General features: G+C 36.6%; 1 protein-coding gene across 1 annotated transcript; it reads right to left on the reverse strand.

Annotated features, from left to right (window-relative positions):
* Positions 1-252: 252 nt before the first annotated feature.
* hrh1 (histamine receptor H1) lies at positions 253-20599 on the reverse strand. The gene is made up of 3 exons (XM_065265951.2): positions 20492-20599; positions 6126-6162; positions 253-5583 (listed from the first exon to the last, which is right to left on the reverse strand). Exon 3 carries the CDS (start codon positions 5492-5494, stop codon positions 3890-3892), a length of 1605 nt encoding a protein of 534 aa, XP_065122023.1. The 5' UTR covers positions 5495-5583; positions 6126-6162; positions 20492-20599; the 3' UTR covers positions 253-3889.
* Positions 20600-22976: the final 2377 nt, after the last annotated feature.

Raw genomic sequence — 22976 nt, forward strand, 5'->3', positions numbered from 1 at the left:
GAATTATCCAGAAAAGCCAGACAGCTGAGATCAATGACACATTGAAAGCTTCCGTAAGTTACTGTCTGCATTCCTTCAGCGTCCAGCTTCTATTGTACTGAGTCAAACCTGTATGTGGTATTGAGTTCATGTAACAACATATCACCATAAAACCTTGTAGCTCTTAATCATAATGCATAGTAGCTCTGTAATATAGATGTCATTTTTTGAAATTATTAGTTTGGGTTAAATACAATACAAAACAGTTTATTTAATGTCATTTGACACAGAAAATTATTTGATTTGCTTATCATGCAATGAAAATCTTACGAAAATGGCATGATGTTTCAGCACTGTTTACATGTACTCTAACCAGTGACCAGTTGCATAAACATAACCACTACATTAAAATCGTGTCTTATAAACTATTCTGAAACTAGCAATAGTTAGGACTAATCAGACTTACTATTCAGATTCAAATTAGACCAATCTACTAGAAGTTGGTCCCTACTTGCCGATAACGGATTCATCGACTGATAGTTTTAAAAACAGATACTGGATAAAAAACAAACATAACACTCAAAGTGAAACAGTGCTGAAATGTATTACAAAAGTAATAAAACAACAGTACTGAACCATGAAAATGTGCTAAATAAATGTATAAATAAAATATCAATAATAAGTATTGAAGTAAATTCTTCTGTAAAATACTCACACTAAATAACATTGAAATTACATAAATGTCTATTACTGTATATGTGTAGTCTTGCACTTTATTTGCTTTTGTTTAAACATTTAGGAGCAGTTTCCTGGACAGGGATTAGACTGTAAATGTAAGAGCTGTTCAAACTGAAAACAAATTGCACGGACATATCTTAAAATACATCAGTGCCCTTTGATTTGCCTCAAAATGCACAATAGTAATGTTTTTAGTAAAGGCATGTTTGTTAAAACTACTTATATTTCATGATTAAACCTAGTCCCTAGACCTAGTCCTGGTTTAAGCTAATCTCTGTCAGGGAAACCACCTTTTAATAATTATCTTAACAACATAACAAAAGATGTATTGCAGTGATGATAAAAATGCATAATGTGTTAATTTAGCAGACAGCTCAATATAGTTTGCTTTCTCTCGTTATTTACTTAAAATATTGATAAAAGTAACCAGCTGGAAATAAATGAATGCAAATTGATTGTAATAATTATGACATTAAACATTTGTGTTGGATTTATCTGTGTGTATTTTTGTGTAACTGTTTGAGGTGCTACTAACATGATTGTCCTTTCAGCCTTGACTTAAACTTACTGTAAGTTCCTGCTGTTGTTACTAGTAAATTAATTACATCATAATATATATCAAGCAATGGATGCACTCGGACAAAACTATGGACATGGATTTTTTTTGTCGATATCCGATTGTTTCACCAATGAACTATTGAATAATCTAGATTAGAATTTGTAGGACTGATCTAATCGCTTGTGCACCCCGTCATAAGTTTATGCACCTAAAAACTTAGCTGTATTAATGTAGACATCTCATTTCTTTGGTGTATGTAACCCATAATATTTACTAAATTTTTTTTAAATTAATAAATAAGTATTAAACAACAAAGATATGCTAGTTGCCATAGAATGTAACATTTTAATTAACACTTTCCTAAACGTACTTAGCAGATTATTCAAAAACATTATGTAAGTAAATCTTGCTTTATCAAAAGTGCAATTGTTGTTCATCCAATCACATACAATAATTAAATAATAATTAAATACTGACAATGCCTGCTGTGTCAAAGCAAAACATTATAAATGAATGAGACTTCACTGCATTACTATTATACATGATTATATAATTGAGTTTTAACTACTTTAGTTCTTTGTCGACTCTTTCTTTGTATTACCAGCAGCCTGTGAGAATTATGCAGAACCAAATACTTTATGTATGTGCTGTATGAAATAAAAATAAAAAAGAGTATGCAATACAGTCTTTCCTGTTTTAAATTATCACTGTTTGTTATTTAATTCTATTATGGTCTGTACAGTTTTTAACACAGTGTCCTCTGTTTTTATACTACATATACTACATTTTGGCAGCTGTGACCAAATGATAGGTTTTCCATGTTCACAAATAATGTACAGACTGTGTATATTAATGTATACACACACAACGTTTTCCTTTGCTTAAAAATAAAATAACATAAAGACTAGTCTGTCATTTCAAACAAAACATACCCACATGTTCATCTGTCCTTGTATGTGCCAGTTACAAGCTCTTCATATAACAGGCTACCGAATGTAATGAAATTGTTTTTTGATATGTGCAGTACATGCTATAACATAGGCCTGATTAATGTCAGAACAGTGAAAATTGCAAAATCTAGGATTTACTTATGGCCAAAGCAGTATTAAAATAATGTAGCAAGTAAAATACTGTACATGAGGATGAATAATACTGCAGTTACAGTACTTGTTACTTCATGTGGTGAAATTAGATCTAAAAGCTGAAGCAGTCATTTTATAGTTGCAATATAAGTGCTTAAAGGTGCCAAAGAATGCTTTGAAATAATCTGTTAAATTGTTCTCTGATATCTAGATAGAAGGTATTTGGCTTTATTAAGTGCAACAATTATCTAGAGATGCTTTTACATGTCCATTTACAACCCTAGGGTTTGCCTTTAGAATGAAATGGTCTATTATTACCATATTTGAAAGGGTCGTGAATAATAACTTTGAGCTCTGCTCTGATTGGTTATTTCACAGAACAGCTCCGAAAGCAGGACAAAAGTAACAAAACGATTTTCTCAGAGCTCTGACTACATTTGCATTCCAAACTATGACAGCATCTTTAGCATGCAACCCTTGACAGACCTGACAAATATCGCATTACTTTGTTCATTTCACGCGTGCAGGTCCAGAAAGCTGTTTTCGACCATAATAAGTAAATCCCTAAAGCGGTCATTATTTTCTTTTTTATGCGTTGTGTTTCTGGTCTCATGTGTACAGTTCTGATCAATCTACAGGCTATTTAGTGCTCTAACACATCCTTACGTTTGTCTTCTCAGAGTTTTTCAAGTTTGAACTGTAAGGTTGCTTTTAAAACATTGGATGAAACTGAAATTTAAAATGAAATTTAAATTGTATTGGGGTTTTTTTCAAAGATAAAGGACAAAATTATAGACCACACTTACGTTATTGACCACATTAAAAATATGTCTTTGTCTAAAACATTATATTTTAAACGTTTTTCTGAAAAATTGTACTTTTAGCCCTGTTAATGGAGGTTTCTGAGTGGTAGGTTTGTGTTTTTTTATTTTCAGTATGGACCTGCAAACTGTAACTGTAACGTTAACAGTAGAACTTCAGCCTAAATGTTAGCATAAAGCATTAACTAGCATATAGCGCTAACTCAACACTCACAACTTTGTTTTTAACATTGTAACAACATTGTACTTAATTTAATGTGTAATTTAATGTTGGGGGCAACTGTAACGTCACAGTTGATGTTATGTTGAGATTGGTCTGTTTTCCAGCAGTCTTTTGCATGCACAAGGTTTACATAAGAAGGAGAAAACAGTCGTGTTTGAGGCTCATGATATGTCATTACCTTGTGCAGAACTCTTATTAATCTATGTCTAGAAAAATACAGTTTACATTCTACGGCACCTTTAAATATCACCTATATTAAGTATGTGTTTTGACCTCAAAATAATGAAACAACTTCATGATGAATAATAATCTGATGCAGATTGCAGATGTCAATAATAAATAACAACATTTCTTTATACGTACAAGGTCTGACAGAAGCACATCTTGGTGAATACCAACTACCAATGTACACACTTTACACGATTCAAAATCACAGATGAAACAGGCAAGCTAACAGTTTTTAAAAGCCATGTTGAAACTGTAAATTTCATCTATTAATACGAAAAATCTTCTTGAAGACTCTTTTGAAGTTTTCATTGCACAGTGGGTATATGAAAGGATTCAAAGTGGAGTTGATGTACCCAAGCCAAATAGTGAACATGTGAAGGTCATGATGGACACAAGTTTCACACAAAGCCATCACCATAAAGGTGATAAAATACGGGATCCAGCATACCATAAAGACGCCGATGATACAGCCGAGTTGCCTGGCGGCTTTCCTCTCCTTACGTATGCGCATGCTGTGGACGCTCTGTTTCGATTGTTCACAGAGCTTCTGCCAAATTTGTTTTACAGGCATTGAATTGGTAGCGTCCAGTGGAGGACTGTTATCTGCCCATGGTGATGGTGGCGAAGGCGGCGTATCATGATTGCAGAAAACAGACGTGTAATTGTGAATATCCACTGCGGGTGCAATCTCACAAATGTTACCAACAGAATTCGGCACTAACACATTGCAGTCATTCACATTCACAAAGGTTTTGGGCTGAGTGTTATTATCCGACTGAAGAAAGCCCAGAGATAAAGATGGCTGCCTGACGGGAGCTCCAGCAATAGTTTCTCCATCATCGCTCAAAGAGGAAATTTCGTTGGACTCTTGCATGTTCTTTCTCGTGCGTTTTGAAAGACCGAATATCGGTTTCTTTTTGTAACAACTTTTCTTCTTCACTTCAGACAAGGAATCTGTGTTTTCCTCCAGATTGTCCCTTAAATTGTAAGGTTGTTCCAAACTGTACTGATCCAACAGACCCTCTTTTGGAGAATATGCATGTGAACCCAAACTATCTTTCTCAGACACTTTTGTTATTTGTAACTGCATTCCGTTTTGTAATGTATCATCTGCTTCAGTTTTCACCATCGGACCAGCGAAGTTCTCCCACTCTCTATAATGTTCCCTCACAGCAATGAAGATCTGCGAGTAGAACAGAAGAATCAGGAAAGATGGGATGTAGAAGTTAAGGATGGCAGTCAGAACCTTGAACCACGTCACAAAGCGGAAGTCTGTGTCACACTTGTTCTCCAGCTCTGGCTTCCTATCAACTTGTGCAAACATCCGCCACCCAAGAATGGGAACTGTCCATGTCATAGAGAGAAGCCATGCGCTACAAATCAACAATGTAGCTCTTCCTCGTGTCCGGTATTTTAAATACTGTAAGGGGTGTCGGACAGAGCGGTACCTGTCCAGGCATAGGATGAACAAACTGAAAATAGAAGCCGTGCTCGCAACGTAATCCATTACCAGCCAGAATTGGCAAACAAGCCGACCCAATTTCCATTCATCCTCTAGCAGGTACACTAGATTCAAGGGCATGACTGTGGCCCCAACGATCAGGTCAGCTATCGAGAGGCTAACTATGTAAAGGTTCCCAACTGTGTGCAATGTTCTTTCTTTTCTGACGGCAAAAAGGACCAGCAGGTTCATGATAACCGTCAGAAGGGACAGTGTGCCAAGGAGAACCCCCAACACAGCATTATTCATGTGATGGTGGAAAGGGGCGGACACATTTAAAACGGTTGTTACGTTGGGTTCGAGATGCTCAAGAATTCTCTCGAGTCGGCTGTTTATCTTGATAAGTGTTGTAGTGGTCTCCATTGGACAGTCCACGTGTCACATGATGTTAAAATTTTGAGAAAGCACACAGTCAGATTGGATATTACGATTCAAGCCAACTAATGGAATTCCTGAAAAACAAATCCAACAAGAATGCATTAAACTGTACTAGCACACTAAATTCTTATATATTAATATATGTAATGTCTCTACTGATTTTGCCAAATGGTTGATGTCCTCAGGGCAACATTATGTTGACCCAGGGACAGCTTTTTAATCACCAATTTAGATTTAAGAAATAAGCTTACAGTTTGTTTCAAGTTTCAGCTTATAACCAGGATTGTCTGATTCTAGACCATTGTTTTTCACTCATCATTTCCCTGTGGTTTTAGGGTTTGGTTATGGTGAGGGTTTAGGTTTTATTTACAAAATAATGTCCTTGGGTCAACGCAGTATGTTGCCCTGAGAACATCTCGCACTTGGCAAAATCAGGTCGAGCTATCTGTAATAGTGCAAATAATAGTTCTAATATCTGTAATAGTGAAAATGTGAAGATCGTAATGGACACAAAGCATTCACCATAAAGGTGATAAAATACGGTATCCAGCACACCATAAAGACACAGATAATACATAATATAGTGCACTCAAAATGAAATAACTTATTTACTCACCCATAATGTTATTCCAAACTGAAAGACTTTATTACTTCTGCAGAACACAAAGGAAGACATTTTAACGATCTCATGCTCCTTTCAATGAAATTTAAATGAATGTGGACAAAAGCACTAAAGTTCCATATTGAGGGCTTATAACACAATATTAAACAAATTGCTATAGCATTTATATTCAGTACTAATAGTTGGTGGCAATAAGTGCAACATTGGTGGCAATAAGTGCAATATTCATGAAAATCAGCTGACGTCACTCACATCTCAAACTTGTCTTCCCCCATTTTGAGTACCTGAAGTGGTCGCAAAAGAACTAGAAGCTATGCCTTCAATATGTTGCCTCAATGTCAACGTTCCTGAGTATAGAATCTCCAATAACCAGGGCACTTTTTACAGACGTCTCAGCCGGTGTATTGCTGAGTCAGAGAATCAGAGAGAGACGCTGAGAGAGAGACGAGGAGAGGAGTCGCAAGCCCGAAGCTCCGTTGGGCTTATCAGCTAAATCCTATTTTTTCACTATCTTATTCCTATCTATATAATATAACTTGTCAGTTTATCTTAGGAATACTTTACCTTGACGATTACTGAATTGTATTACTAAGCGAAACGATTTTATCACTAGTAACACCCAGTGTTAGCATATAGCCCGCTAGCATTTCTTACCGTCTGTTTACTTAAACCTACCTTCGTTGGCGATCTAATGGCGGATTCATCCGAGGTATGCTTTTCTGATCTGTCCACACCAGATCAGGAAGCTGTGAAGGAGGTGCTGCCCGGCCTTCGCAGAGTCTGCGTGCCTCACATCACCCTGACCACAGACGCTCGTAGGCGGCCGAGGCGTGCTGCGAGCCAGCACCTGTCTCGATGCAGCTTCACGGACCGCGTTCGGGCGAACGGAGACGCCATCGCCCAGCATGAAAACGGTAAGACTCCGCTTGTCATTGTAACCTGCATTACTTGCCACATGAACAGTTTAGCTTCTTCCGTCAGCATAGAGGGGTTTACATGTGCTAAGTGTATTGAAGTAGTAAGGCTGACGGAGAAGGTTGCAGAACTAGAAGCGCGCATCCGAACGCTAGTTGAGGACAGTAAGACCGCTAATGTTAATGTTACAAACACTGTTTCGGGTGCGCCTAGTGTTAAGCGTAATACACATGGCTCGGTTCCGAACTTCAGAGTCAAGGCGGCTGACTAACTGGGTGACTGTCAGGCGGCATAGTCACATTCGGCACCCAAACATCTGTTAAAAGTGCCCTGGTTATTGGAGATTCTATAATCAGGAACGTTGACATTGAGGCACCAGCCACCATAGTCAATTGTATACCGGGAGCCAGACAACCCTCGTTTCATCTTTAGCACAGTTGCGAAACTGACTACAAACAAAGAACAAACAGAAACCAATAGTAAACTCCAACACAATAGTAACGACTTCATGAACTTCTTTACTAACAAAATTATTTCTATTAGGGAAAACAGAAACTACGCAAGCAGCCACCACTCTACCCAATAGTACATTTACCACTAGATTATCATACAAACATCTTGAGTCATTTAAACCTACTACAATAGAAGAGCTCTCTAAATTAGTAACGTCATCTAAATCATCGTCCTGTATATTAGACCCCATTCCCACAAAATTACTAAAAGAGGTATTTCATGTAGTGTCCGACACGGTACTAAATATCTTTAACTCATCGCTAGAATTAGGATACGTTCCAACAGCTTTCAAACTAGCAGTTATTAGACCGCTCATTAAAAAAACCAAACCTTGACCAGGGAGATCTTAATAACTTTAGACCAATCTCAAATCTACCTTTTCTTTCTAAAATATTAGAAAAAGACGTGGCAAGTAGGGCTGCACGATTCAGAGAAAAAATCTAATTGCGATTTTTCTGATCAAAATTGCGATTCGCGATTTAAAGTGCGATTCATTAGTATATAATAAAAGAGCTACATCCAGGTTTGTTGTGGTGGTTTTAATAGCACCAAAGAAAGATGCTGTGCTACTGTTTATTTAAAACCTCTTAAACATTGTACCAAGTTCTCTGCAGGACGTTGCTCTTTTGCAGACAAACTTTTTTTTTTATCTAAGAACATTAAAATACAATTTAACAAAAATGTATTGAAAGTTTTATTTAAAATAACATATAGGCCAATGTATTTTGGCTGTCACTAAAACAATGCTTCTGACAAGCAAATGTTTAGTTTTTTCTTTTAATCATAAGACTATACTCATCTTGTTTTACTTTTCAGGCATCTGTAATAAATGTAAATATATTAGTTATTAGAATCTATGATTTAACATAAGCAAAAAATACAAATAAAACACTGCACAGTCCTCACTGTATGATTTTAAATGTGGAGCTGCAGAAGCTTGTTCAGTTAAGAGTAAGGAGTGATTTTAATTTTTGGTGTGTAATAAACATTTCTGACACAGAAAGCACCAGGTTACTGTCACTTTAAGACACAAGACAGCTTTAAAACTGCTCTGCTTCAATATACTGATAAACATCCAGCTGTTTATGTCCACTTAGACGAGAAAGAAAACTTAAGTTTAGTGATCACGCGTGTGCTGACTGCTCTCTGTGTGCGCGCTTCATGAACCCTCGTGCCTGTAAATATTCAAAGCGGTTCAGATGTGCGCGTGCAAGAAAGTATAATGTACCTCTTTCGTCTGCTGTGTTCCGGGCTTTAATGAAAGCTCCTTATAGTCTGATGAGGCGCTTGTCATTGTTTGCGATGCATGACGAGAAACGGACGTATATAAACCTTTCTTTAAGTCCAACATTACACAAAAGGGAAATGTTTTCGCACATTTCTGTCCTTTCATTTGCCGGTTAATGAGTTATAATGGGTTTTAAAAATGACTGAATCCAAAATCTGACAACTTCATGACATTCCGCGTTGTGCAGTTAATTCCATTTGTATGCATTTCGCGATTCTGTCCGTGTTTTCCGCATCGCGGAAATCATATGGCCGTACACTTTGTTGAGGAGTTGAACTGCTGCTCGCTCATGTTTTCCAAATGACGTTATCTGACGTGTAGTCAGCACCTCAGTGTTAATGCACTCTATTGGTTTAAACTGCATCAAATGTAAAATGCGCATGAAGCGAACTGTCAAAAACTGCGTACTAGATGATTGTTATATTTGATAGTTTTGAATCGAAATAATCGCAGCTCTTGCGATTCAAAAATCGCATCCATTCACATCGCGAATTCGGTTTAAAAACGATTAATCGTGCAGCCCTAGTGACAAGCCAGCTACGCACATTCATAGCGAATAATAATACATATGAAAAGTTCCAATCAGGATTCAGGCCCCACCATAGCACAGAAACAGCGCTGCTTAGAGTTACAAATGACCTCCTATTAACATCCGATCGTGGTGAAATCTCAATCCTTACACTGTAAACCCGGATAAGTTCTACTAACTCAAAAAATTTGAGGCAACTGATTGCCTCTATTTTTCTAAGTTTGCCAACTTAAAAGTTTTGAGTACTGACAACTTCAATTCAAATCAAAAAAATTTATTTATCTAAACTTAGATAAAGTCTTATAGAAATTAAATTATATAATTTATGTAACTTAAATAGTAGTAGTTGTTTTACTTAAATATTTTGTGGCAACTGATTGCCTTGTTTTTCTTAAGTTTCCTTTACTCAAATATCTACATTTTACAACTTAACAGAACATTGTAAAACCTGAAAAGTTCAGAGTACTCAAAATATTCAAGTAAACTAACTACCATTTAATTTTGTTCACAAATCACAGAAACATATCGTGTGACTCATGAAAATTTGATACCAGTGAAAGTGTGTTGAGACTGAGCTCAGTGTTGACTTTCACATAGGTATTGTTTATATGATAAAGCAAAACATTATTGACCTAAAGCCTAAGCACAGGCACTACACTTCTGAACAATGGTAAGCACAAAACTAAAAAAATAGCAAACTTTTCTAAATCTCAAAGATAAATAAATGTTAAACACTACTGAGTCTTTTTGTTCACTAAAAACCACATAAAATATCACTTAATTTCAAAAAATGCTCTCGTTTTGCGAGCTCATGCAAAGCATGCTGGGAACTGAACCTCCTCAACCAATGGTGTTGATTTAACTTTAAAATGAAGTAAATTTGCAGTGACAGACTCTTTCTTAGCTTACCTGGCACATTGAACTCATCACAACCACCAAAAGTTTGTAATTATTTGCATCCAAGAGCAAATTCATCCGTTTAAAACACGTCTGAGTGCCCTTTCAATGATGATGTCACTTTTTGGTAAAAACCGCCACTAGAGTGCTTTTGACTTAAAATATTTAATTATGGTTGAATCTACTTTTCAAGTTCCCTAAACTCTTTACCTTTGGTGTAGTTGTAAAAACTCAAAAAAAGATTTACTGTTAACTTAAATCTATGATAGATGTTGAATGAACTCAAAAATAATAGTTAGCTAAACTTTTTGGCACATTTTGAGTACCAGGTACTTTCTATTTTAAGTTAGTTTTACTGTTTGGTTTTACAGTGTATATTACTAGACCTTAGTGCAGCCTTTGACACAATAGATCACAGAATCCTACTCAATAGACTAGAAAACTATGTTGGCATCAGTGGTCAGGCGTTAGCCTGGCTTAGATCGTATCTAACCAATCGATATCACTTTGTTTATGTAAATGAGGAAGAGTCCTATCACTCCCCCGTTAAATACGGCGTACCTCAGGGATCAGTTCTAGGCCCTAACCTATTCTCGTTATATATGTTACCTCTAGGAGACATTATCAGGGAACATAACATTAGTTTTCACTGCAATGCGGATGATACCCAGCTTTACATCTCGTCACATCCTAGCGAAACCCACCAGTTTGCTAAGCTAACAGACTGCATTAGTGATATTAGGGACTGGATGGCACATAACTTTCTTATGCTAAACTCCAATAAGACTGAGATACTTATTATTGAACCAAATCGCTCCAAACATAATATGTCAGATTACAAGTTGCCCATAGATGGCTGCACGGTGGTGCCATCTTCCACGGTTAAGAATTTAGGCGTAATGTTTGACAGCAATCTATCTTTCGATAGTCATATCTCCAACGTCTGCCGCACAGCATTCTTCCATCTTAGAAATATCTCAAAAATACGCCATATGCTGTCTGCATCAGATGCAGAAAAGCTTATCCATGCTTTTATGACCTCTAGAATAGACTATTGTAACTCGTTACTCGGGGGATGCCATGCAAATCAGGTAAACAAGCTACAGCCACCGCAAGAGTACTTACTCGATCTAAAAAGTATGACCACATTAGTCCAATTCTGGCATCTCTACACTGGCTACCAGTTAAATATCGCATACAATTTAAAATATTACTAATCACCTACAAAGCCTTAAATGGCCTAGCGCCCTCGTATATTAAAGAACTACTATCAGAATACATTCCACCACGTAAACTGCGATCACAAAATTCTGGTTACTTAATTATCCCTAGAATATCAAAAGTGTCTAAAGGTGGTAGATCCTTTTTCTACTTAGCCCCCAAGCTCTGGAATGATTTACCAAATAATGTTCGAGTATCAGACACAGTTGAGCAATTTAAATCTAAACTTAAGACATTCTTCTTTAACAAAGCATTCACATAGAATGTCCAGTAAATGTACTTTTCCCGCAGTAGTTATTTTGTCTAGAACAAAGCACTCACATACCTCATATGGGTAATTTACTCTTGCCGCGATAGTTAGCCTGTCTGGAACCGAGCTGAATTAAACCACTATAATGTATGACACTTGCATTACATGCGAACGGCTCCTACGCTAATAGAATTCTGTTTTTGTCTCCCTGTCTCGTCCTTGACCCCGAGGACAATGAGACAAACAGACCCAGTTCCTGTTGCTGTGAAGGTCATCGCACCACTGATCTACTGGCTGTCCTTCAACGTGATGCCCAACCGATGCGCGACCAACGGCCACCGGCTGAACCAGTTTAATCCGCTTACCCGATTCCTATCCCTACCATGTCTATATATTATAAATATAAATATTAATTTCTCCCTAGGGTTTTTTGTCCTTCTAGGATTTTTTCCCATTGGGTTTTCTCCTAGGGGTTTTTTTAGTCCCAGGGAGAGTCAGACAACTTTGGCTTAACTTAGCACTTTACTGTATACGTTACATTGTTAATATGCTTGCTCACACGTTTTTTTATCCTTAGCCGCTATATTTTACTTCTTATACTATGTATTGATTTTCAATGTTCTCTACATCTACTCATGTAAAGCTGCTTTGCAACAATTAACAATTGTGAAAAGCGCTATATAAATAAAATTGAATTGAATTGAATGTTGTCAGCATCAAAAATCGCCGGCCGGACAGCTTACATTGGTTAACTGCTCTCGTCCAATCCCTGCACATTTGAAAATCCACCTCGTGCTTGCGTCTCCACCCCATCGCACACTCCCCCGCCCCTCTCCTGCCTGCGACATGAAATTTGTGTCAGTGTATGGTAGCTAGCGGAGCAGCAACATCTCACTAATGGAAAAAAAACTAAACGACAGCAGCAAGCAGCCAACAGTAAAGGTTGGAAGAAAAAGGAAGTCTGTTGAAGAAAGAGCAGAGGTTAAAATTTTTTGAAAAACGCCGGACTCTAAGTAGAATCAATATAGGGTTGACCGTTGGACGAAGCTTCAGGGAGATTTGGGGCTGAAAACCGACTCCGACACGGCAGACTTTTTGTTGAACAGGTACGCACTTATTTATACTTTTATTGTGTGAGGTGTTACATAAATATCTTTTTATCAGTCTGACAACATGCTCATGCTGCCGGTCGGCATTGGAATGTTAGCCGTTTAGCATCGCGTATCACGGGTCAAAATAATTATATTTACAAAGATTGTGTGAGGTGTTACATAAATAAAGTATTATCAATCTGACAACATGCTCATGCTGCCGTTTAGCATCGCGTATCACGGGTCAAAATAATTATATTTACAAAGATTGTGTGAGGTGTTACATAAATATAGTATTATCAATCTGACAACATGCTCATGCTGCCGTTTAGCATCGCGTATCACGGGTCTGTTTGGAAATTTTTACTTTACGTGAGTATAATTTAAAAACAATACTTTTACTTAATTACATTTTTTAAAAAAAAAAGTACTTTTTACTCCTTACAATTTTATTTACAGTCAAAAAGTACTTATTTTTTAGAGATCACTTCATTCTATTTTCCCTTGCTCTTACCAAACCAATTGAATTGTGCTGGTGGCCAGTTTAATTTAAATTTAAATGTTATTTATTCTGGAGCCTTTGGACCACACTAAGGAATTGGCCAACAGTTCATCTGATGATGAAGATTTTTTTCCTTTCTTTGAAACCGACAACACATGAAGTATGTTTCCATGTGAAAGAGTTGTAGGTCTTTAACAGCTCCACCCCAGATTCAAGTTTAGGTTAACAGCATCACCTGAGGTTTTATTGTTTTACAGTGTCTCTTCATAGATAAACTTAAAGTTTATTGTATACCAGCTGTCCTACACAAATATTCAGATCCGGTCTGTGCGTCCTGTAGCGTTCAGACGTTTTCCGTATTATTTGCACTGTTTCTATGGCAATGACTGGCATGACAATCTCTTTCGACATCTCACATGTTTACGTTTTATGTGACGCAACAGCATGACGTAACCAAAAAGCTACACAAATGCGATCAGTCGATCAGGGCAGTCAGACTGAAATGGATTTCCGGAATGCGATTTCACATCTGGGTGTAGCCTGAAACGGATAAAAAAATCAGATTTCATGTGGTTTTTGACCATTCACACGTTCTAAATGTGACTGAATTCCTATCGGATATGCACAAAATCGGATTTGTACTGACAGTATGAACACGGTCTCATACACCTCTTTCTGCAGCGGCTGCCTGTGAGAGGCTTGATAGATCTTGAATTTTAGGTAAAATTTAAGGTTTTAAAACTTTGAGGAGTAGCAAGTTGCATACTCAAATAAGGTAGTAGTCTTATAGTTTGATAATTAAATACAATTAAATACAAACCGTTGTAAAGCAAGATAAAACCTTGTATGTGGTTCATTCACTTCATGTTTTTATCTTAAACAAGAATCTCTTTTCATTCTTCCTGTTACTTTTACTTTTTTAATAATTAAGTACAATTTTAATGTGGTACTTTTTTACTTTTACTCAAAGTATTATTCTGGCCAGATACTTTTACTTTTAATTGAGTAAAATTTACACTCAGTACTTTTTAAAGTAGCGTTTCTTTTCATGACAGTCCAGGTGCGAAATGTTGTCTTTCGTAGCCATTTCCTGTATTCGTAAAAATCATAGACAGTAAAAGATTAGAAATCCGTAAATCGTAGCAAGCTAGCCAATGCTTGTCAGTAGCCTACTGGTACTCGGAGGTACTCGAGATGGCAACAGGCAGGCAACTAGAATAACGTAAAAGGTAACATGACTGATATTCATGAATAGGGTGCAAATCCCAATTAAACAGGGTTAAAATGACATGCTGTCACTTTTACCGCCGAAACAATAAAAGACAGCTGGGTTGGTGATCAATAATACATCTTGGCCAATCAGTAAGAACTGTTGTATAATCCTAGTTTTTGTCATAAAAAGGCTAATCTGACAAACACTGACTAAATAAGTTTGTAGTTGTACATATGGGATGGTTTCCTGGACAAGGTTTAGATTAATCCCGGACTAAACCTTAGTTAAATTAGGACTTTTAAGGAGTTTTTACAAACATACCTTACAATACTGGTGTGCATCTTGAGACAAAATAATGGCACTGATATATGTGAAGATATGTCAGTGCAAGATGTTTTCAAATTAAGGCATCTTAAACATGGATTTTAATCTGGGACTAGGATAAGCCTTGTCTGGGAAACCGTCCCATAATGTTTGGATGACGGTCAGATAACAATCAAAAAGGTTGTGTTCACACTAGGGCTGCACGATTAATCGAAAAAGAATCACGATCTCGATTCATACATATAGGCGATCTTCATTTTAAATGACGGCGATTCACTTGCATTTACAGTATTTCCCTGTATTCAGTTTCTGCGTTCAAGTGTTCACGTATTTACATTACAACAACCCAAGAATAGCAGTCAAACTTGCTAACACACACTCATACAGGGTAAAACCAAACCCTATTCATTCACCAATCAGACCCGATCGTTTCTCTCCTCTCTCTCATCTCATTTGCGGCGTTCCGCTGTCACTCGCGTGACGTATAACAAGGCGGCAGACCTAAACACAGTCGTTTACTTGGTGGATCTGGAGCGGCAATTTTCACAAAAAAGAGAGGATAAACGAGTGTCACTGTGGAAAATCCTGGTGGCGACGGAGAAAGTGAAGATGCAACAACATTGGTTTCGAAAAAAGGCAAGGAAATTATTTACCTCAGGCTCCGGACGTTTCTAAATCGGAAGGCTGCAACCTCAGGAGGTCGCATGCAGGCTGTATACGTCATCAAGCCTGGTTCATTTGAGTTAACGGAGCATTACATTCGCAAGTCATTAACATACTTCAACAATTTATTATTAACTAAAAATATTAGTCATCTTTATAACGTTAATTGTTAATATTCTGAAATTAGACAGTCTTTATGATGCGCAGTTTAGAAATGCGACCTCCAGAGAGGCTGCAGCCTTCACATTGAGAAACGGCCTCTTTGCGTTCCCCATTAGAAAGGGTTTTTCGCACGAGGGGAACATACATGTCTGCGTTTCTCTCTGATGCCTCAAAATGTTGATCTTTTAGTCTTTTAAAGGTTTAACGTTAGTGTTTTTAAAGTTTTAAGGTTGGCCAGTTTGATAGTACAAAAAGCACAGGTGCAATTTAACAGCTAACAAATTTTAAATTACTCTAAATTTTAAGGGGTCTAAAATAAGAAAAAGAGACTTTTAAGAAACGTTATTATAACTGAAAGTCCTGTAGCACATTTTTTAGTTAAGTGCATAATAAATGTTTTTGTTAAAATAAAGAGAATCGGGTGAGAGAATCGGGATCTCAATTCCCATGGAAAAAATCGGGATTCACATTTTAGCTTGAATCGTGCAGCCCTAGTTCACACTGGACCAATAAACGGCAACCAACTGTGGCACTGTGACAGATGACAAGCATGTTGAATGTTGGTAATGTTTTGAACACAGTTATTCATCTGTTCAGCACTTACAACACTTATCAAGATAAACTGTGCTTTAGGCTTTGTCCACACGTAGCCTGTGCATTCCTTATCAGATAATTTTTTTCCTCGTTCTAAAAAAATAATCCGTAAACACGGCGTCGACTCAAGAAATATCTGCGCACACACGAAACCACTAAAACCGACTGAAAGCGGTGTAGTATATATGCCAGACCAGTATGGGGCGCTGTAATTCAGTGGCAGTTCACTCAAGTGGCCACACATTTAATTATGCATAACTTTAAGGCTTAATATTATTTAAACAGAAGAATTACAAAAAAATCTAATATGGACAAACCCAAAAGTTGGGTTAATTTTAACCCAATTGCTGGGTTGTTTTAACCTGTTTATAGCAATTGGGTCAAAAAGCGACAAACTCAAATGTTGGGTTAAATAAATTGAGGAAATGTTAATGTTTTACACAGTCATCAGTTGAAACAATGCAGGATTTTGGGCTTACACACTTGCAGAATCGTTCTGAATGATTTCTTAACAAATCAGATTTGTCAGTCTGTTGAGTTCAGCTCAATGACTCATTGATCCGTTCATGGCAGTTAACAGTTCACTAGAGGTGAGGACTGTCAGTGAATAGTCACTTCTCTCTGATTATTTCCTGATTCCCACACAATGCTGTTTTATCACTTTTAGGGTAAGGTGCTTCTGCATCCTTATTAAAACCTTGAACAATTAAGTCCCCATTTATTGCACTTGCTTGGACAGTAAGACCAACAGATTTTCCTTCGTAAAATGGCTTTGAAATGTCATTAAGGTTGATAAATAATGATAGAATAGTCCTTTTGGGATGAACTATTCCCTCAACAGGGCCATGAGTCACTAACACCTGAACTGAAAACAATGAATGGTGACATTCGTATTTCTGTCGCTGCCAGCTAATTTATTATGTGCATTATCCGCATAGTTAAAATGTCTCATGCTTCCGACAGCACAGATGCAAGAAGGTTCATTAAGCATCAGTAACCGGGGCTCAGACCATGGATGTTAAAGAAATATGTGAGGCAGCTGTAGACATTATCTTGTTGCTAAGAGATGTGGTTTCTAACCAATCTTCATCAGTTCTTCTCTGCGGCTTGTCTAGCCTTATATTTCATGCCTGATCTCATTTCTGTCTCTTTGGAAGTTTGCCTGTTTGCCCAAGAAATGCTCTGAGTTTTATATTGAAGGCTCTTAATGACAATTTGATTTTCAAGAACAAAGAATAGAGACTGTGTATTATCTTGCACAGCTGTTTGGACTGCTTCACTTTGACATTATCTTGTTTTTTTCATAATGAACTGTCAGTACAAACCTTACATTGTATATTCAAGTATTCTTCAGTGACATTAGGACCAGAACACCAACTTATAGGTGTTGAATATGCACCTATAGGCACGTAATTTTGTGAGTGTTTTCCGTGACACTGACACGTTTTTCCGCCTTTTGCGTGAACATGTCACGTATTTCTGTGAACGTGTCACTGTCATGTATTTGTTACTTAACTGTTTTGTCCTATTTTCAAACCATTGAGGCTTCGGTTTAGGGTTAGATTTGGTGTTTGCGTTAGGATATCACTTTAAGTTTTGGTTTATACCTTTTTTCATGATTTATTTTTTTAAACCATTGTTGCCTGGCATTAGGGTTAGAGTTGGGTTTGGGTAAGGATGTCATTTTATGTAAATCTAACCCTAAACCAAACCGACAATGGTTAGAAAATAGGACAAAACAGTTGAGTGACAAATACGTGACAGTGACAAGTTCACAGAAATACGTGACATGTTCACGCAAAAAGGGGGAAAAACGTGTTAATGTCACGGAAAACACAAAATTACGTGACTATAGGTACGTAATTTCGTGATAATGGGTTGTATATTCAACACCTATAATACGTTTTCAAGAAAAATCTTAAGGATAAATTGCTTTTAACATATACTTCCTGATCATTTTGAAAGTGTTATATTTGTGCTGGGATCGTTTGTTTGTTTGTTGTAGTGCTTGTGTTTGTTGTATTTATATATGTTCTGTATGTTATATGTTGTATGGTGCTATTGGGCCCCCTACTAAAAGCTTTCAATAGCTTCTTTAGGGTTTCCCCTTTTCACACATTAACCTATCTATATTTACTATATTTTGTCTTCAAAAATGATGATGTGTGTGAAATAAATAAATAAATAAATAGGTGTTCTGGACAAACATTTTTTTTCATAAGTTTGGGGCATTATGTTAAAGGATCAGTACGCATTGAAAATTTTCGTCATTATAAATGTATTCCTTTCTTATGTAACACATGAAAAGGAGTTTATCAGAATGTCCAAATGCTGTTGATTTTATTTCTTTATTTCTTATTTGGAATAATATTCATGCAGTTCTTTTCTAAAGCAACAGTTCATATGACTGAAAAATATCACAGAAAATTAATTAACCAGTGGTTTATATTCCAATTTCATTGGACATCACACAAAGCTGTGTTGTAAACAGACCAAAATGTAAAACATACACTGTTTAAAATTACTGTAGAAATTACAGTATTTCTGGCAGCAGTTTTCCAGTAGCTTACTATAGATTTAGATTTAAACCATCATTTAAAGTAAAAAACAGAAAAAGGTTGATGAGGATGTCTGGTTCCCAGAATGCTTTGCATGAGGCTGTTATTTTATAGTTTTATTATGTAAAGACAAAGACCTGTTTGTGTTTAATGTTCATTTAACTCTGAACAAACTGTTGCTAGTAAATAACAGTAAGTTACTGGCAAACAGCTGAATAACTACAGCAATTTTTTAAGGGTATTCACTGATAATCTTCTCCTCCACTGAATCTTTAAAATGCAATTCACATCCATGTTCAGATTCAAGCATTTATTCTGAATCATAACACCAGACGATGTCACACCAGAGTTGACTTCCGTCATGGCAAATGCCCCAAGCTCTCACAAGTGTCAAAACCAAATGAAAAGAACCAGTTCAAAAGTGCATAATGGATAACGCCAGAAAAAGAGATGTGGGAGTGTTAAAAGAATTTAACTTTAGTTCTTCACACAATCTTTATATATATAAAACTTTTTTGATGCTAGACAGACACGGTCACTGTCAGCTATCATTGTGGAAAAGAGCAGCGTGAATATCTTTTAAAAGTTCTAACTATAGACCCAATATACTCCGGCTTATACCCTATAAGCTTGAATTTGGTTATTTCATGCTGTTTTTGCCAAATTAACTTGGAAAAGTACTATATTCCAGCATGTAAGCAAGATCAACAGGTGTTCAATGTGTTTGCTTTCTTTTGTTTTAAACGTATAGCGTCTATTCTTGGCTATGATTAGACGTCTATAGACTTTCACTTTAGACTTTCACTGACAGCCCAAATTTTGCCTTGTTTTAGCAGAAATTGCTTGCTGGGCTATGTGCACTATCAACTTTACCAGTCAGACTATGCATTACAGTTATTTGTTGTACTGACTACTGAGAACGAGCTTTAATAAATAGCCTAATAAAAGACATATTAACTGTGTGCTTCTTCCTTTATTGTGATCTATCTACACTGTAAGCAACATCTGATATATCTGCTATCATCCTGGAGAATATTCGTTCAGTCAGAGAAGCTTTATTGTAATTAATATACAGCTTGTGTACAGTATTCTGTTTCAAATTACGATAAAACGAACATATAAGAACAATGTATTTTAACTTTTGTGGATTAAATCGCACCCAAAAAAATATATATATATTTGACTAAAAGCCACACATACACTTCAATTAAATATTTATGTATTTCTGTAAACAAAAAGTGCGCAGAGATTTACTGTGTTTACAGCGATTTCTCAACGCGCCCTCCGGAGTGAGCCAAGGAACGCGGGCTCATACTGATGCGCAACGCGTAAAACTTAACGCGAAAATGTTTTAAAGTTGTGCATAAAATGTTCATAATCCTTTTCATTTGCCTTTACCCACAAAAGGACGATGTATATATGTCGATGTTAAAACATCTGAGAAATGAAAACGAGCTTTAATCCTCGAAGAGAACGCGTGGCTTTAGTAACACCTGTGGAATGTCAATGTTTGTAAAGCGTCTTCACAGTATAGCCAATCACTCAAAACATCAGCCATCAATTATCAAACGTTTAATTTGACTGTTTTTACGTTGACATTATTGTTCTGCTGTAATTATGAGCAAAGATGTAAAGCTTACCGTTTTAACTTCCAGGTAAAATCCGGACATGAAAAATGTACTCTCCACAAGTGATGTTCAGTTTGCTTGGGCTGGACGCTGACTGATGCTTTGCTCCTCTAAAGTGTCTCATGCATGTGTCATGATGAACCGGTGAGACACACACACACGCACGCACGCACGCACGCACGCAGACACCTTACACCAGGCAGGCGCGCCAACACTTTTACATTTATTCGTGACACGTTTTAATATTTCAATATGCATTATATACAGTGGCCTATATGATAGTGTACATTTACTTTAGGTTGTTGGTTAACATTACCCTAACGAAAATAAGGCTAACCTTTTTTTGGTGTATTGATTACTTTTAGCAAAACCATGATTTTACTACACTAACCATGGTTTATCTGGGTTTTCAAATCCATGGTTATTTTGTGGTTACCATGTTTTTATTACAGTAACCATGTTTGTTTGTTTGTTTGTTTGTTTGTTTTTTGCTAAAACCATGGTTAATATTTTAAAGGTAGTACATAACCTAACCCGTAACAGATCAGTAGTTCGTGTACAAATATGAGAATTTGACATAAATGCCCTATCTATTTGAATCTATATGAATAATCAATAAATAAGATTGGTTAATGTTACAAGGGTGAATCCCACAAACCCTTTAGGAAGTATGTGTCAAGGTACTGTAGGCAAATGTTCCTCTCCAAAATGAAAAATAAAAATATTTCATTACATCTTGCATAAAAAGGAGAAAATTTTGGTCTGCTTTTGTACATCGTTTGCATTACTTTCATGACAAATATCCCTCACCCCATTCTTATATATAATGTAATGGAAAACGATAATATCTTTTAAATGTGACCTGCTCCAGTCACTTTGACCCAGAAACACATTTTCAAATTTATGCACAAATGAAATGGCTGTGAATTTCCTATGCACTGTGAACATCAAAATATTTTCTGGGTCAAGAAGACATTGATATCCAGATCACAAAACAGCTTAAATCCGAAAGGAAACTGGCTTTATTTTTTGCATGCAACATTTCTGATGTGTTTTTGTAAGACACTTCTGTTACTGTATTGATGTAACATTGCGAGTAACAGTGATGTTTGGCACATATAATAGACTTTCTTTATAGGCTACACTGGCTTTGCTGCAATTATTACTAATGAACCACTGAAGCTCATGGTCTCCAAGGGAATTTCTGAAGAGGAGAAAGAACAGATGATGGAGGCGACTTCTCACACTTTTCAAGCTCTTTCACTCCTCCTGCCCATTAATTTGTTGTTGTGGCACAGCTTGTGTTACATAGCAGAAGCATCAAGGCTAATAAACTGGATGTGTCACTTGAATTGAAATGTCTTATCTGTCAAGCATGCTTGTGTCCTGATTGTAGAGTAGGACCTGCAAACTTTAACTACCTCTTAAATGAGTTAAGTTACAGTAATAGGACGGACCTCATTATAAATCATTCTTAATAGGATAATTAATAATACATAATACTGTAAATGTTTGTATTCAAGAGCTTGTTTGCATGTGAGGAACAAAAAATATTTATTCTATTTTTATTTCTTCTAAGCAATTTTATGAGAAAATTGAATGAAAAATAATTGCATAGGATAAAATGTTTACAGAATATACCCTAATTACATTTTGCACATTTGCTGGTTTTGTTATGCTGATCTGTTCAATGTGCTTCAAGGAAATCCAGATAATTTACTCACCACCATGTCATCCAAAATGTTGATGTCTTTCTTTGTTCAATGTTCAGTCGAGAATTTTTTTTTTTTTTTTGAGGAAAACTTTTCAGGATTTTTCTCACTTTAATGGACTTTAATGGACCCCAACACGTAACAGTTTAATACAGTTTAAAACTGCAGTTTCAAAGGACTCTAAACGATCTCAAATGTGGCATAAGGGTCTTATCTAGCGATAAGATCAAAAATTTGTCATTTTTGGCAAGAAAAATTAAAAATATGCACTTTTATACCACAACTTCTTGTCTATCTCTGGTCTGTGACGGGTCAGCGCGACCTCACCCAATACGGCATCAAGTCAAGAGGTCAGGGATGAACTGTATTAAACTGTTACGTGTTGGGGTCCATTAAAGTCCATTAAAATGAGAAAAATCCTGGAATGTTTTCCTCAACAAAAAAAAATAATTTCTTCTCGACTGAACAAAGAAAGACATCAACATTTTGGATGACATGGTGATGAGTAAATTATCTGGATTTTTTTTAAGAAAATTGACTAATTCTTTAAAATATAATAATCTGCTTCATGTCTGGAACAACTTTTTGGGGCGGCACTGTGGCTCAGTGGGTAGCGCTGTTGCCTCACAAAAAAGTCCCTGGTCCTAGCCCGGCTAGGTCAGGTGGCCTTTCTATACGGAATTTGAATGTTGTCACTGTGGGTTTACGCCGGGTCCTCTGGTTTTCTCCCACAAGCCAAAAAACATGCAAGTTAGGTGAATTGAAGATACCAAATTGCCCCTTCC

The sequence above is a fragment of the Paramisgurnus dabryanus genome, chromosome 14 (genome assembly GCF_030506205.2).
Source record: "Paramisgurnus dabryanus chromosome 14, PD_genome_1.1, whole genome shotgun sequence".
Taxonomy (NCBI): domain Eukaryota; kingdom Metazoa; phylum Chordata; class Actinopteri; order Cypriniformes; family Cobitidae; genus Paramisgurnus; species Paramisgurnus dabryanus.

Coding starts and splice junctions, on each gene's coding strand:
- hrh1 (XM_065265951.2), bottom strand. CDS start 5,494: ATGGAGACCACTACAACACTTATCAAGATAAACAGCCGACTCGAGAGA.